Here is a 17,334-nt window from a genome sequence, read left to right as displayed (position 1 = left end):
TTATTGAAAGAAATCTATTAAAATCTATTTTTATTGTGAATTTAGCTATTTTATGTTTAGTTTTTTCAATATTTCCTTTATATATTTTGAAGCTAGATCATTTAAATATGTACACATTCTGTATTAAATCTTGCTGGTAGATTTGACCATTTTATTAAAATGTCTTCTTTATCTCTGGAAATGATTTCTAAATTCTACTTACCTACTATTAGTATACCTATTCCAGCTTCTTTGTGGCATTTGCATGGTATATTTTTTCCTATCCTTTTACTTTTTTTTTTTTTTTTTTTTTTTTAAATTATTTTTATTTATTTATTTATTGCGGTACCTCTCACTGTTGTGGCCTCTCCCGTTGCGGAGCACAGGCTCCGGACGCTCAGGCTCAGCGGCCATGGCTCACGGACCCAGCCGCTCCGCGGCATGTGGGATCTTCCTGGACCGGGGCACGAACCCGTGTCCCCTGCATCGGCAGGCGGACTCTCAACCCCTGCGCCACCAGGGAAGCCCTATCCTTTTACTTTTAACCTTTCAGTTTCCTTATGTTTAAGCTACGGTATTTTTGTAAGCAGCGTATTTATTTGTTTTTCATAGTTGAGTCTTTTAATTAAGATTTAGTGCATTTACTCACTGTAACTCCTGTACTGTAATTGGTTTTAAATCTGTGACCTACTATTCATACTATTTGTTCCATATGTTTTATGTTGTTTTCTTCTCTGTATTGTTCTTTTTGGGGGATTAATAGGACTTTTAAATTTTTCTGGATATTATAACATGCATTCTAGACTTAGTAAAGTCTAATATAAATGTTTTTACCACTTTTAAGTCTTTTAGAATGCTTTAAATCCTCTTCTACCATTTTGTAATAGTAGTCATAGATTTTAATTCAATATATATTTAGAATCTACAGGGTATTTTTGTTTTTGTTGCAGTCAGTATTCATTTATATTTAACCACATATAATCTGTTTCTATTATTTTTTACTTCTTCCTACATCTCCATTTTTACATCTGGAATCATTTTCTTCCTGAAAAGCTCCTTTTATTTTATTTATTTTTTATTTTTTTGAAAAGCCCCTTTTAGTATTTATTTTAATGTGGTCTCTTGGTGGCAGATACTGTCAGTTTTTGTGTGGAAATGTCTTTATTTTGCTTTTTCTTTTGAAGGATAATTTTGCTGGATATAAAGTTTTAAATTGGTAGCTATGTACATTTAAAACTTTCATGGTATGTCTAGATGTGCTTTATATTTATTCTTTTGGAGCCTGTGGTACTTCTTGAATCTGTAGCTTTGTGTATTTCATAGGTTTAGAAAATTCTTTGTCATTATCTCATTAGATATTGCTTCTATGTCACATATTTTCTCTCCTTCCCTTCTTTGACTCTCAGTTTCTTGTTAGACATTTTAGTCATATTCCATATGTCACTTAAGCACACTTCTTTATTCTCCATTCATATTGTTCCATGCTTCACACTGGATGTTTTTTCCTAATTTTCTTAATTTTTTTCCTAATTCTGTCTTCTGTTTTGTCTAGTGTGCTATTAAACATTATTATCAAGTTCTTAATTTCTAGTATTGCATTTTTAAGTTATATAATTTCTTTTTATTGACCCCTCTGTCATTCATTTTTTTTACATATTAATCAAAATTACTTTAAAGTTTGTTCTTGATAATGCCAATAATTGAGTCATCTCTGTTTATTTCTGTTTTCTCTTTAGTTTTTGTTTCTTCTTATATCAGATACTTTATTATTGAATGCCAGACAGTATAATGAAATGTTATAGAGGTTTCACTGATTATTTTCTTCCTGTAAGGAGGTTTTCACTTGCTCTTTGTTCGACATCTAGACTGGGAACAGTTTACCTTTATCTAGTAGGAATTAAACTTATTAGAGGCTGGGTTGCAGTTGTTGTAAAGCCTTGTTTACTCCTGGTTCATATCCACTAGTATATAGTATTTCTCTCTGCATCCCATCTGACAGCCAGGAGTACTTACTAGGGCCCATATTAAAGCCCATTTTTGGCAGATTCTGAAAAAAATTTTTTTTTTCAGCCCCATTCTCCATATCATTCTGAAATTGCTGACCATTTCACTCTACTTAGCAATATTGCCTTCTGCTTAGTGTGTGTGTGTGTGTGTGTGTGTGTGTGTGTGTGTGTGTGTGTGTGTCTAAAGCACTTCACAAATAACTAGAAGGTAAACTACCATGAAGTTTTGAGATAACTTCTCTGCTCCTGTTTTTTTCCTTGGGGACTTTGCAAGGTTGCCTAGGTAGCATGCTTATAGTTTCAAGCAGACTTTTTTTTTTAATTGAAGCATAGATACTGTACAATATTACATAAGTTACAGGTATATAATATAGTGATTCACAATTTTTAAAGGTTATGCTCCATTTATAGTTATTATAAATATTGGCTATATTCCCTCTGTTGTACAGTATATCCTTGTAGCTTATTTTATAACTCATAGTTTGTACCTCTTATTCCCCGACCCCTATATTGCCCTTCTTTCTGCTTCCCTCTTCCCACTGGTAACCACTAGAATATGAGTCTGCTTCTTTCTTGTTATATTCACCAGTTTATTTTATTTTTTAGATTCTACATGTGATACCGTACAATCTTTGTCTTTCTCTGTGTGACTTATTTCACTTAGCATAATGCCCTCCAAATCCATCCATGTTTCTGCAGATGGCAAATTTTTATTCTTTTTCATGACAGAGTAGTACTCCTCTGTGTGTGTGTGTGTGTGTGTGTGTGTGTGTGTGTGTGTGTGTGTATGTATACACACCCCACATCTTCTTGATCCATTCATCTGTTGATGGCCTCTAAGGTTACTTCCATATCTTGGCAATTGTAAATAATGCTGCTTTGAACATTGAGGTCCATGTATCTTTTTGAATTTGGGTTTTTGGGTTTTTTGGCTATTACCCAGGAGTGGAATTGCTAGGTCATATGGTAGTTCTGTTTTCAGTTTTTTAAGGAACTTCAATACTGTCTTCCATAGTGGTTGCACTAATTTACATTCCCACCAACAGTGTATAAGGGTTCCCTTTTCTCCACATGCTCGCCAACATTTGTATTTTGTGTTCTTTTTGATGATAGCCATTCTGACAGGTGTGAGGTAATGCCTCACTGTGGTTTTGATTTGCATTTCTCTGATGATTAGCTATGTTGAGCAATTTTTCGTGTGCCTGTTGGCCATCTGCATGTCCTCTTTGGAAAAATGTCTATTCAGTTCTTCTGCCCATTTTTTAATCTGATTGTTTGGTTTTTTGATGTTGAGTTGTATGAGCTGTTTCTGTATTTTGGATATTAACCCTTTATTGGTCATATCACTTGCAAATATTTTCTCCCATTTGGTAGGTTTTCTTTTCATTTTGTCAATGGTTTCCTTTGCTGTGCAAAAGCTTTTAAGTTTAATTAGGTCCCATTTATTTATTTTTGCTTTTATTTCCTTTGCTTCATGAGAGGGATCCTAAAAAATATTGTTGCAGTTTATGCCAAAGGTCTCTGCCTATGTTTTCTTCTAGGAGTTTTATAGTATCATCTTAACATTTAGGTCTTTAGTCCATTTTGAGTTTATTTTTGTATATGGTGTTAGAGACTGTTCCAATTTCATTCTTTTATATCACGCAGACTTTTTTTTTAACATGACTTTTCAACTTGTAGGTGGATTATTGCTTGGTCACAAGTTTTTTCCTTCACAGATGGAAGTAGAAGTCTAAAAAAGGAGATCCTTAGCTGAACAACCATATAAGGGAAACATCTATGATTATTGGGAATTTTGAGAAAGATATTTATGGCCAGCTAGCTGTTTTAGCCACATACATTTTGATAAGTTGCAATTAGTTGAACTTTAATTGATATCATAGTCATTTATATTAGAAAATAGTTTCATTTTTTTTAAATTTTACTTAATTTTTTTCTATACAGCAGGTTCTTATTAGTTATCTATTTTATACATATTAGTGTATACATGTCAATCCCAATCTCCCAATTCATCACACCACCACCACCACCCCCCCACCGCTTCCCCACCTTGGTGTCCATACGTTTGTTCTCTACATCTGTGTCTCTATTTCTGCCCTGCAAAGCGGTTCATCTGTACCATTTTTCTAGGTTCCACATATATGCATTAATATACGATATTTGTTTTTCTCTTTCTGACTTACTTCACTCTGTATGACAGTCTCTTGGTCCATCCACGTCTCTACAAATGACCCAATTTCATTCCTTTTTATGGCTGAGTGAAATTCCATTGTATGTGTGTACCATACCTTCTTTATCCGTTCGTCTTTCGATGGGCATTTAGGTTGCTTCCATGACCTGGCTATCGTAAATAGTGCTGCAGTGAACATTGGGGTGCATGCACATGAAAAGATGCTCAGTATCACTAATTATTCGAGAAAGGCAAATCAAAACTACAGTAAGGCACCACTGCACACTGGTTAGAATGGACATCATCAAAAAGTCTACAAACAAATGCTGGAGAGGGTGTGGAGAAAAGGGAACCCTCTTGCACTGTTGGTGGGAATGCAAATTGATACAGCCACTATGGAGAACAGTATGGAGGTTCCTTAAAAAACTAAAAACAGAATTACCATATGACCCAGCATCCCACTACTGGGCATATACCCAGAGAAAACCATATTTCAAAAAGACACATGCACATGTTTATTAAAGGTTCACGAACTTTTTTTTTTTTTTTTTTTTTTTCGATACACGGGCCTCTCACTGTTGTGGCCTCTCCCGTTGTGGAGCACAGCCTCCGGACGCGCAGGCTCGGCGGCCATAGCTCACGGGCCCAGCCGCTCCGCAGCATGTGGGATCCTCCCGGACCGGGGCACGAACCCACGTCCCCTGCATCGGCAGGCGGACTCTCAACCACTGTGCCACCAAGGAAGCCCTGTGCAACCTTTTATAAAAAAAAAAAAAAGGAAGGATGACTCACGGTGGAGTTGAGAGCCACAGAGAATTGTTCCTAGACTTTGAAATCTAATCAAGAAACTTATTTATCTGGCTGGATTTCAGAGCTTCTTTGGACTAGTGGCTTCCTTCTGCCTTGTATTTGTTTTTGTTTTGTTTTTTTGCATCTTTATTGGAGTATAATTGCTTTACAATGGTGTGTTAGTTTCTGCTTTATAACAAAGTGAATCAGTTATACATGTATATGTTCCCATATCTCTTCCCTCTTGCGTCTCCCTCCCTCCCACCCTCCCTATCCCACCCTCTAGGTGGTCACAAAGCGCTGAGCTGATCTCCCTGTGCTATGCGGCTGCTTCCCACTAGCTATCTACCTTATGTTTGGTAGTGTATGTATGTCCATGCCTCTCTCTCGCTTTGTCACAGCTTACCCTTCCCCCTCGCCGTGTCCTCAAGTCCATTCTCTAGTAGGTCTGTGTCTTTATTCCTGTCTTACCCCAAGGTTCTTCATGACATTTTTTTCCCTTAAATTCCATATATATGTGTTAGCATACAGTAGTTGTCTTTCTCTTTCTGACTTACTTCACTCTGTATGACAGACTCTAGGTCTATCCACCTCATTACAAATAGCTCAATTTCATTTCTTTTTATGGCTGAGTAATATTCCATTGTATATATGTGCCACATCTTCTTTATCCATTCATCCGATGATGGACACTTAGGTTGCTTCCATCTCCTGGCTGTTGTAAATAGAGCTGCAATGAACATTTTGGTACATGACTCTTTTTGAATTATGATTTTCTCAGGGTATATGCCCAGTAGTGGGATTGCTGGGTCATATGGTAGTTCTATTTGTAGTTTTTTAAGGAACCTCCTCTGCCTTATATTTGAATTGGAATATCTGTAATTCTTATCCTATATCTGTCCCACCATTCTATGTTGAGAGTGGTGGGAGCAAGCAACTCATCTTAGTTTCAGTTTTAAGAGAAATTGTGCCCCAGCAGTTGTACTTAATAGATTACACCCAGGAACTTCATCAACATTTGGACTTGATTTAGATTTTAGACTTTGAGCTGATGAGAGAGATGAGATTTTAGAATTTTTATTTAATGAGAGATGTAGATGAACTGATTATGTGATGAGATACAGATTTAGATGATGAGATTTTGGACTTTGGGCTGTGATGGGAGGCGACTATTAGGAACCTTAGGAGGGGGACTTCCCTGGTGGTCCGGTGGTTAAGACTCCACACTCCCAATGCAGGGGGCCCGGATTAGATCCCTGGTCAGGGGACTAGATCCCGCATGCCGCAACAAAAGATCCCGCATGCCACAACTAAAAAAAAAAGATCCTGGATGCCGCAGCGAAGATCCCATGTGCCGCAACTAAGATCCAGCACAGCCAAATAAGTAAATAAATAAATAAATATTAAAAAGGAACCCTTAGGAGGTGGTGAATATATTTTGCATTTGGGAGGAACGTGAGTCACTAGGGGCTACAGGACAGATTTATGCTTACCATAGTTAGGGAAAACTCAGTTAATTTATAATTATATTAAGAATTATTTAGTAAGTCTAATGTATTTCTAATTTTTTCTTCTCATTTTTTGTAGCTTGTCCTATATAGATTAATTCATTTTACTTCATTTTATAGTGGAAAAAAATACCATGATAAAATTTTATTTTAGTAATTTAATCCACAGTTGAATCCACAAATACAGAACCTGTGGATACAGAGGGCTGACTGTACTATGCCTTTTTTTTCTTGAGATAATGTTGGCTTATAACATTATATAAGTTTCATGTATGCAATATTATTTTTCTACTTCTGCATACACAGCAGTATGCTCACCACCAAATATTTAGTTTTCATCGGTCACCATACAGTTGACCTCTACCCATTTTGTCCCCCACCCCTTCCCCTCTGTTCTCTATATCTACATGTTTCTTTTGTTTGGTTTGTTCATTTATATTGTTTGTTTTTTATTTTTTATATTACACATGTAAGTGAAATCATATAGTATTTGTCTTTGAACACTATGCCATTTTATATATAGGACTTGAACATCCTTGGATTTTAGTATCTGCCATGGGTGAGGGGTAGGGGGCAGGGGACAGGTGTGTATGTTCTGGAACCAATTCCCCAGGGATTCCAATGGACTTATGTAAAATAAAATACAGAATACAAGTTTTGAGGAATTTTCATGTATTTAAGCATATTTAAGAAATTCTTTTACTTATTGTATCAATAGTGTTGCTAATGTTAGTACTTTCTATTTTTTATAAATAATGAATAAGAGGATAATTAAGAAATGTTTTATTGATTCACTTGTTTTTAAATAGTTATTTTTACTAACTTGTTTATTTAACATACTTATCTATTACTGGGCAAGTCTTTAAATAAAAATATTTTAAGAACATGTTAATTTAATAGTATTGGTTTTTCTCTCACAGGTTTTGCAGCCTTGTGACTTGTTCTATCAAGCTACTCAGATACGTACAGATCCACAAGTGATTGAATTATCAGTAAAATCCCTGACACTGAAGGTAAGTTACAATGTAGTTGGTGCCCTTTTGAAAAAATTAATAAAACTTAGAAATAAGCAATTATTATAGCAACTCTTTTGTTAAATAAGCAAAAAAAAGCTATTTTTGAAAATCTTTTTTGACACGTAATTTTAAAATGGTATTTAATACATATTTTATAATGAATGTTTTCATATATTGTTATTGGCAGTTGACTGCTTCTGTAGTTAACATCCTTATAGTATGTATAGTTGATCCATTTAATATCGACATATAAATATTTTAACTATTGAAATTAGTTATGATAATCAAAAAACTTTTTTGTGGGCAGCAAATTGTATCTACTATTTCTTGGTAGTAAGGTTAGTTCAATATTAATTCCTCTTGATCCTTTACAAATATATTTAATGTTTTTTGAAGTGTGTATTTTTTGAAAGTGGTTTATGTAGATTTTTAATTAAATTTTTCCCCTTAGGTTTCACCAGTTATCATAAACACTGTGATTACCATAACTTCAGCACTTTATACAGCTAAGGAAACCATCCCACAAGAAACTGCTTCTTCTACAGCACATTTATGGGAAAAGAAGGATACAAAGAATTTAAAAATGTGGTTTCTTGAAGAACCAAATGAAGTTGAAAAAATAGCTTCCCCAACTGAATTGGTACCCAAAGGAGAGATAATAAGAATGAACATTGATTCTATTTTTCTAGTTCTTGGGGCTGGAATTGGTCATCGAACAGTACCTATGCTTTTGGCAAAGTCACGTTTCTCAGGGGAAGGCAAAAACTGGAGTTCCCTAATAAATCTCCACTGTCAGCTTGAGCTAGAAGTAAGCATATGTAGTATTTTTCCAGATTTTATAACAAATAATGCTATACACAGACTATTTGGGGACTCTTACTTAAACATTTAAATTAAATTTATCCTAAGTATGATGTTGGTTCACAAAACTTTTGGAAGAAAGTGTACAAATTTATGCCCTTGATATAGTTGTTTTTATGTGTATGTTACTTTTAGAGTACATGTCCATATTAAGTTTATATTTCAACTGGTTTCATTCATCTTAAAGTTGATGATATTAATAGACAGTTTTGAGTAGGTGAAAAATTCTTAATTTTAAGAATTAAATTGAATATCCTTTTTCCTTTAAAATGATAATAGACTATTTCTTAATCTCTTCTAAAATAGTAATATAAAGAATGAGAAAAATATGCCTTATACTTTTATATAACGCAGAATCTTTATAATGTAGTGAGACTCCACCAAGGTCTTTCAGATTTTTGTGAGAGTCCTTTAGTTATATGGAAGATATTTGCTTTGAACCAACATATATTTTGCTTCAGAATTTATCTACATAGAATCATCCCAGAGATATTTTGCTTTAAATTATTAATTGAGTTGATGTCAAGTAGAAACTAATCTGATACTCTACCTAAGTCAGTAAATATGAAAATTTATAAGCTCCTATAACATTTGTGTTGATACAGAGTTATATGCTAATAGAGGTGGAACTGACAGACTAGATTTCAACTTTCCAGATTTTAGCTAGAATTATCTGTATTTTGCAGAGGATTTGATCTAGGATGTCCAAGAAGTTCAGAGAATTCAAATAAGTGCATACTTATTGAATCATATGTTACTTGCCTCAAGGGCTTTCGAAAAGTCAGTGGAGGTAGACAGATATGTTTAAAAAATGTCAGTAGTGTTTGATAGATGAACACAGCTTTCGATGTTAAGCCCAGCCTGAAAGTCAAGGGAAGATACCTAAAAAAGATTTTTTTTCTGGATTAAATTGTGAAGACTACACCACTAAGTTAGCCAAGTGAAGAAAGCATGAGGAAACTAATGAATGCCATGTAGATGGTTTTCACATGGAAGAAATAGCACAGCCAAAATGGAATGCTGGTGGGAAACAGCATGGAAGATCATTTTAGAAAATATCAGAGTGCCTTATTTAAAAAATTAAAAATTCTCTCTCTAGGTACATTATTACAATGAAATGTTTGGTGTGTGGGAACCTTTGCTTGAACCCTTAGAAATTGATCAGACTGAGGATTTTAGACCATGGAATCTTGGAATCAAGGTATTTTTGAAGTCTGAAAATTTTTTTCAAATATTGAGGATGTCCACATTACACATACTTTAGTCGCAACAGAGTTCAGGTATCTCATTATGAGCCTTTCCACATGCTTCCTTGTTTGACCTCTGAATGTAATTTTCAAACCCAAGGCCATTGCCTCATGGGCTTCTAATACAAATAATTATGTAACATTTATTATGCACTAGACATTGTTCTAAATAATCTACTTTTGCTTTAACCCTTACAACAAACCTCTGAAGAATATACAGTTTTAAACTTCATTTTAACATGTGATGGGACTGAAACTGTGGAAGTTAAAGGACTTCCATAAAGCAATAATACCTTTAAATTGGAAGAGGTGGAATTAAATACTGGCTTCAGAGTCCCCACACATAACCGTCATGTTAAAATATCGCCAGCATTTTCTTGAAGGTTGTTGTCTATCCCAAGTTTTCTTTGATCTCTGAAGGGTGTATATATAGAAGAAAATATAATATTTATGTAATCATACGAATCAGGACCTTTAGATGGATGAAATTGTGCTTCTGAAGCAAGAGACTGCAGCATTCCTAGCATATCTCCTCCCTAATAATGATTCAGTCAACCTGCAGACAAATGTTCAGTGGTTTAAAGCCAGTTAAAGGAACAGTAAAGGTGACTAGCTTGGCATATCCAGCTTTATGTATTAAACCAGGACATTTGATTTTCCACATACTTCAGATAAAAGATTTGGATAAAGGAACTTATTTGGCGGTTGTTAGGTCAGGATACACATAGGCAGTAGACCTGTGAGTTCTAAAAAGAGGTAGGTGGTATTGATTCACATGAGCCCTAGGTCCTAGTGGCACTGTTCTGCAACTATTGTTGGACTTTTTAAGTCCCTAGGTTTCTGTTCTTTATTTATAGCATTTATAGCACCAGTAGATTAAATGACTTTTCTTGCCCTGAATTTCCACATGCTATGATGTATGGGCTTCTAATTTTCATTCAGATGCTCCATGCATTTAGTAATTTTAGGGGTTATTTTCCCTTCTAAATTGTGCCTGCCATTTTAGTATAACTGAGGAGGAGGAGAATTTTTCTTCCAATACTGCTTCTATCCAATGCGACCTTAGTTGGCTGATGTCCAAGTAATTCCAAGTAAGGCAGTGGAACTGATAAAATGTATTGCTCTCTCTAATGCTGTCATTGGAATTTGTCTAATGTTTGCTTTTCCTTTGCAAAGTGAGTTATGTTGTGCTCCTAGGAACAAATTTTTCTCATATTTCTACAATTTATATTTTATTTTAGATGAAAAAGAAAGCCAAAAAGGCCATTGTTGACTCAAGTACAGAAGAAGAAAATTACAAGGTACCAGAATATAAAACTGTCATCACTTTCCATTCAAAAGACCAACTAAACATTACATTATCCAAATGTGGCCTTGTAATGTTAAATAATTTAGTCAAGGTAAGAAAAGTAACTTGAAACTTTAAACGTTGGTGTACTAGTCTGAGTTAACCCTTTTCTTTTATTGAACAAGAAGTTTTTTGTTAACTTAGTTATTTGTCATATGTCCATTAGTGTTCTGCTTGTCGTTTAGTTTTCTACATTTTCTTTTATTTATGATAACCCTTTCTTATTAGGCATTTACAGAAGCTGCCACTGGATCTTCAGCTGCCTTCATAAGGGATCTAGCACCATTTATGATTTTAAATTCTCTTGGACTTAGTATCTCTGTTTCACCAAGTGACTCTTTTAGTGTGCTCAGCGTACCTATGGCAAAATCATATGTATTGAAAAATGAGGAGAGTTTAAGTATGGATTATATACGAACTAAAGACAATGATCATTTCAATGCAATGACCAGCCTAAGCAGCAAATTCTTCTTCATTCTTCTTAGTAAGTGATAAATTACCTTCCTGGGGCTTTAATTTCTTTTAAGTTACATTTTATATCCCATTTTACTCATTTGTGGTGTCTCACAGGTTTTTTATCTCCTTTCTAATATTTTGCAAATTTCATTATTTCCTTTGCGGGGCTTTGCTTGCTGTTGTCACTTTATCTTTGTATTTCAAATTCTGACTTTCTTTGGCCACTGCTTTATTTAGAGTATGGTAACTTACTACTTTATGTTTTGGAGAGGAAAATTATTAAATCTCATCCTCAGTCAGCATTTACAGACTTAGCTATAGGTGGTTGTTTTAATCACTTTTAGTATAACTCAGTAGAATTGCACCAGTTTTGCAACTGAACGAATTCAGAATAAGGTTTGAATTCATGAAATGGCACAGGGTAATGGTTTTGGGGTTTGTAAATGGTTTTTGTGTTCTGCCTATTGAGGTAGAGGTTTTTTTCCTTTGTCCTTTATGTTTCCCAGAAGTTTTTCATTTTCATGAGAGGTGAAAGTAAATACATTTTAAAATTATCATAGTATATAGTCATTGTGAAGTTAAATATTAAATAGTCCCAAAGCCTCACTGACACCACTTTCTGACAGTCTGACATTTAAGTAGTTATGGAAGGGAGGATATTAGAAAGGTTAATTAGACATGGAGGAGGGGTACTAAAACTGATAGCTAATACTTTTTCCTAGTCAGGAAATGATTCATAACAGTGGCTAGGTTTCAGGTGTTGTCCCAGCATTGTCCATGAATTATTCTCATCAATTTTACCTCTGTTTGTTTTTAAACTGACATTTTTATGGGATAGTAGGGAAGAAGGTTATATAAATAGATAATTCACCCCAGTACAATATATGTATATATATATATTAGATAAAACTGTAAATTTTTAATCAAACCTTAGATATCACAAAGTGTCACAGGTTGGTAGAAAAACTTAAAAACTGAAAAATTGCAGCTACTTGGTAGTTGCCAATGACTGCCTGAATGTATTAGGCTCTGGTTATTATGACAGCAAACCAGAGAACAGTGTTCTTGTATTTTCTAGTAATTTCTCTCATCAGTCAGTTATTTTTAAAAGGTTATGTTGTTGTCTTAGGTTAAACTACTGAATGAGATTTCTTTTTCAATTAAAAACTTTTTTTGGTAAAATGCTTTGAAGGTTTTAAATGAATGATGTAGGTATGTATTGTGGATTCTTAAAATATCCCTTTGTGTAGCTTTCAGTGATAATTATTCATACGTTTAAGAAATCATCTGATGTTTCTGGTTTAAAATGTCTACTTAAAATTAATATATGATGAATTATAATAAAAACTTTCAAACATGTATATTTAATTTAGCACCTGCTAACCACTCTACTGCTGATAAAATCCCTTTAACAAAAGTGGGACAACGACTGTACACTGTAAGACACAGAGAGTCTGGAGTTGAAAGATCTATTGTTTGTCAAATTGATGCAGTGGAAGGAAGTAAGAAGGTAACAATTCGCTCCCCAGTGCAGGTACGGAATGATTCATTTTTTTGTGAGGTCATATTGTGTATATTTGTATGCTAATTAAAAAAAAAAAACTAAAGCAAATTACTACCAAAAGAATACAAACTGTAATAGAAATATAGCTAATAGCAAAAAGAATAATCATTATCAGTAATTATACTACTGTAATACGAGCAGTTGTAGGAATATTTTGTAAATGTTTTTGGAATATTATTTTGTAAAAAAACAAAAACAAAAAAAAATTGAATATTTTGTTTTAGTTCTTTGTAGTATGTATTTATTATTTCGTTTCAATTAGAGAATACAGTGAGAGAAATTTGTACACCTTTATTGAGGTAAAATTGATGTACAATAAACTGCATATATTTAAAGTTGATGAATTTTGACCAAAAATACACATATGAACCTTCATCACAATCAAAGTAATAAACATACTTATCACCCCAAAAAGTTTCCTCATCACCTGTCTCCCCATTCCCATGCATCCACTTATATGTTCTTGTGGTGCATTAGTTACACAATATAGAATTTTATGTAAATGAATGAAGTAGAGAATGGAGTCTGGCTTCTTTCACTCAGGATAATTTTGTATGTGTCAACTTTTGTGTATTAATGTTGCATGCAGTTACATGTTGAGTAGTAATCTGTTCTATGTATATACCACATACCATTTTTAATGAATTTTGGTATATGATATAAAGTGAGGGTTGAGGTTCATTTTTTTCCGCTTGTCTATTCATTTGTTCTGACCAGGATTATCCTTTTTTCCATTAAATTGCCTTGACACTTTTGTCAAAAATAAATTGACCATATCTCCATATCTGTGTGTGTTTATGTCTGAGGTCTCTAATCTGTTTCATTGATCTATTTATGTCAGTACCACACTGTCTTGATTACTACTTAATCCTCAGTCTTGAAATCAGGTAGTACAAGTTGTACCACTTTGTTCTTTTTTAAAGTTGTTTTGGCTAGCCTAAGTCCTTTCCATTTCCATTTAAATTTTAGACTTCAAGTTTTCAATTTTTATTTAGAAATTTTGATTAAATTGGCATTTTTAATATTAATTTTTGATTTTTTCTTGCTAGTAGAAATACATTTGGTTTTTGTATTAACTTGTATTATACAACCTTACTAGATACATTTATTCTAGTAGCTTTTTTATAGATAGAGATAGTTATGATGTCTGCAGATAAAAATATTTTTACTTCTTCCTTTCCAATCTGATGTTTATTGTGTTTTTTTTTTTGCGGTACGCGGGCCTCTCACTGCTGTGGCCTCTCCCGTTGCGGAGCACAGGCTCCAGACGCGCAGGCTCAGCAGCCATGGCTCACAGGCCCAGCCGCTCCGCGGCATGTGGGATCTTCCCAGACCGGGGCAGGAACCTGTGTCCCCTGCATCGGCAGGCGGACTCTCAACCACTGCGCCACCAGGGAAGCCCTATTTTCTTTTCTCTTGTTTATTGCACTGGGTAGAATCTCCAGTACAATTTGAATAGAAATTATGAAAGTGGATGTTTTTATCTTGTTCTCAATCTTAGGGGAAAAGTATTCAATCTTTGACCATTGAGTATATTTTGAGTTGTTTTTTTGTTATTGTTGTTCATGATCCCTCTGTTTGTAGTTTACTGAGAGTTTTTAAATCAGAAATGAATGTTGCATTTTGTCAAATGATTTTCTCTGTTTATCGAGAGGATCTTTTAAAAAAATTGTTAATATGATGAATTACATTGATTTTTAATTATTATATTAAATAATGATTGACTTTTAAATATTAAATGAACCTTGCATTCCCAGGATAAACCTCATTTGGTTTTGAAGTATTAATCTTTTAATATATTGTTGAATTGATTTGCTAAATTCATGTTTATAATTTTTGCATTTATGTTCATGAGGGGTGTTGGTATAGAGTTTTCTTGTGATGTTTTTCTTAAGTTTTTAAACCACAGTTTCACTTTAAGGGCTATTCATATTATCTGTCACTTCTTGAGTGAGCTCTTCTAGTAATTTTGTGTCTTTAATGAAATTTGTCAGTGAACTATTTTTGCTTTTACTTCACTTTTATTTTCACAGGGTGTAGAAATTTAGATTGACAGTTATTTTTTCCATACTTTTAGGATGTCATTTCACTATTGACTCTATTAACATTGTTTCTGACCAGAGTCTGCTGTTATTCTTAACCTTTGTTCTACGAAATGTGTGATATATTTTTATATACTTTTAAGTTTCTTCCCTTTATTACTGGTTTTAAGAAATTTGGTTGAGATGAATCCTACATGTTTCTTGTACTTGAGTCTTTTAAGCTTCTTGAATCTGTGGATTTATAGTTTTCATCAACTTTAGAAAACAATGTTGCCATTGTTTCTTCAAATATTTTTTTCTGTCTTCCCCCTCTCTTCTTTTCTTCAAGTAGGTATATATTAGAGTGTTTAAACTTATGCTGTCTAATGCTCTGTTCACTTTTTCTTTCAGCTTCCCCCGACCCCCATGTTTCTGTTTCGATAGTTTCTATTATTATGTCTTTAAGTTCACTTTTCAATGTCTAATCTGTTCTTAATCTCATCCAATGTATTTTTATGTCTAGAAGTTCAACTTGCATTTTTATTTACATTTTCCATGTCTTTTTATATATCCTCAGCTTTCCCCTAACTTTTGAACATATCAAATATAGTTATATAAATGTTTTAATATCCTTGTCTACTAATTCTGTCATGTGTTTCATTTCTGATTTGTTTCATTTTATTCATTTTTTTAATGGGTCATTTTAAAATTCTTTTTGTGTGTCCAGTAATTTTTTTACCAGTTGCTTAAAATTGTGAATTTTACCTCGTCAGGTGCTTTAGATGTATTTGTACCCCTTTATGTATTCTTGAACTTAATTCTCCAACACAGTTATGTTCGTTGGAAAGTGATCCTTTCATTGCTTGTGTTAAAACTTCTTAGGTGAGACTCAAGCAGCCTGTAGCCTAGGGTTAATTTTGCCCCACTAGTAAAGCACTGTAACCAATACCCTTTGTACTAAACAAGATTTTACCACTTCGGTTGGTTAGAAAAGGAACTGTGTGTCAGCACCAGAGATTGTTCTGCCTGCGGCTTTCAGATGGATCTTTACTGAGCCTTAGACAGTGTACTGACGTGCATGTGCCAGACAGTACTGTACTGAAGTCTTTGGAACAGGGGGCACTCTTAAAGTCTCAGGAGTTACCTCTCTGTAACTCTCACCTCTCCATGCAGCTATCTTCTCTCTCATGTAATGTGCTGTTAGAGTAAGCCTCATTGGCTTTCCCATATTCTTATATCTATCTCTTCAACTCAGACTGGGCTCTGTTTGACTTCTTCTCCACCCAGTAATCCAGAAACTCTCCAGGTAGTAAGATGAGGTGACAATCTTAGGGCTTATCTTGGTGGAGTTTTCTTTCTTCCTTCTTCCCTCCCTCCCTCCCTCCCTTCCTTCCTTCCTCTCGCTCTCTCTCTCTCCCCTCCCCTTCTCTCTCCCCCCTCCCTCTCTCCCCCCCTTTCTTTCTTTCTTTCTCTCCCTCTTTCTCTCTCTCTAGCCCTCCCTCCCTTCTCTTCTCTTCCCTTCCCCTCCCCCTTTCTTTCCTTCTTTCTTTCCCTCCCTCCCTCCCTCCCTTCCTCCTTTCCTTTCCTTCCTTTCCTTCCTTCCTGTGCCACCTTTTTGTCCATTACTTCATGTGTATTTTTTTTCCCTGGTGTTTTGGTTGTTTATATTGGGAAGTTATATCTGGTCTATATTTTTCCATCAGGGCTGAAAACAGAGGTTCCTTCTCTTTCATTTTTGATTTACGATGAACTGTATTAAAAGATGACAGGGCTTCCCTGGTGGCACAGTGGTTGAGAGTCCGCCTACCGATGCAGGGGACACGGGTTCGTGCCCTAGTCCGGGAAGATCCCACATGCCGCGGAGCGGCTGCGCATGAGCCATGGCCGCTGAGCCTGCGCGTCCGGAGCCTTTTGGCTCCGCAACGGGAGAGGCCACAATAGTGAGAGGCCTACGTACCGCTAAAAAAAAAATAAAATAAAAGATGACAATTGGGCTGCGTCATTATCGTAGATTACTTTTGAATTTTATTAAATAGTAAAACATTAATGTTAAATTTCTTATAGGTACTTTCATAGAAATGAAAATATATGTCTCTTCTTTTAAATCGGTAGAGCAAACAGTTTATCTAGAAATAAAATATAGTGTAGTTAAGTTTATATATTTATCAGTTCTTAGTTTGCACTCAGTATGTTTTATATTTTGGTATGATTTTTAAAATATAAAGATTTTAGTAAGATATAGAAATAATACAAGAAAATGGTGTTACTAACCAGTTTGGTCTATCCCAAATATAAACGGAGGTTTATCTGATAATGTGTGTTAATCAAAATAATGTTAATCTTTTACATCACTGTTGTATGCTACTCAC

General features: G+C 34.5%; 1 protein-coding gene across 6 annotated transcripts in view; it reads left to right on the top strand.

Annotated features, from left to right (window-relative positions):
- VPS13A (vacuolar protein sorting 13 homolog A) overlaps positions 1–17,334 on the top strand; it is a 236,934-nt gene that overhangs the window by 146,418 nt on the left and 73,182 nt on the right. For 5 of the 6 annotated variants that reach the window (XR_004350289.1, XR_004350290.1, XM_032634365.1 and 2 more), the window contains exons 40-45: positions 7,373–7,465; positions 7,920–8,276; positions 9,429–9,530; positions 10,818–10,976; positions 11,153–11,408; positions 12,754–12,914. Coding sequence is in view for 4 of the 6 variants with exons in the window: in XM_032634365.1 (XP_032490256.1) it covers positions 7,373–7,465; positions 7,920–8,276; positions 9,429–9,530; positions 10,818–10,976; positions 11,153–11,408; positions 12,754–12,914 (1,128 nt within the window). In the remaining 2 variants the exon portion in view is untranslated. The remainder of the gene's footprint in view (positions 1–7,372; positions 7,466–7,919; positions 8,277–9,428; positions 9,531–10,817; positions 10,977–11,152; positions 11,409–12,753; positions 12,915–17,334) is intronic. The other variant, XM_032634366.1, reaches the window with a different exon arrangement.

The sequence above is a fragment of the Phocoena sinus genome, chromosome 6 (assembly GCF_008692025.1).
Source record: "Phocoena sinus isolate mPhoSin1 chromosome 6, mPhoSin1.pri, whole genome shotgun sequence".
NCBI classification, from domain to species: domain Eukaryota; kingdom Metazoa; phylum Chordata; class Mammalia; order Artiodactyla; family Phocoenidae; genus Phocoena; species Phocoena sinus.
Note: the sequence above shows the minus strand (reverse complement) of the source record. Positions and strands in the feature narration are given on the sequence as shown.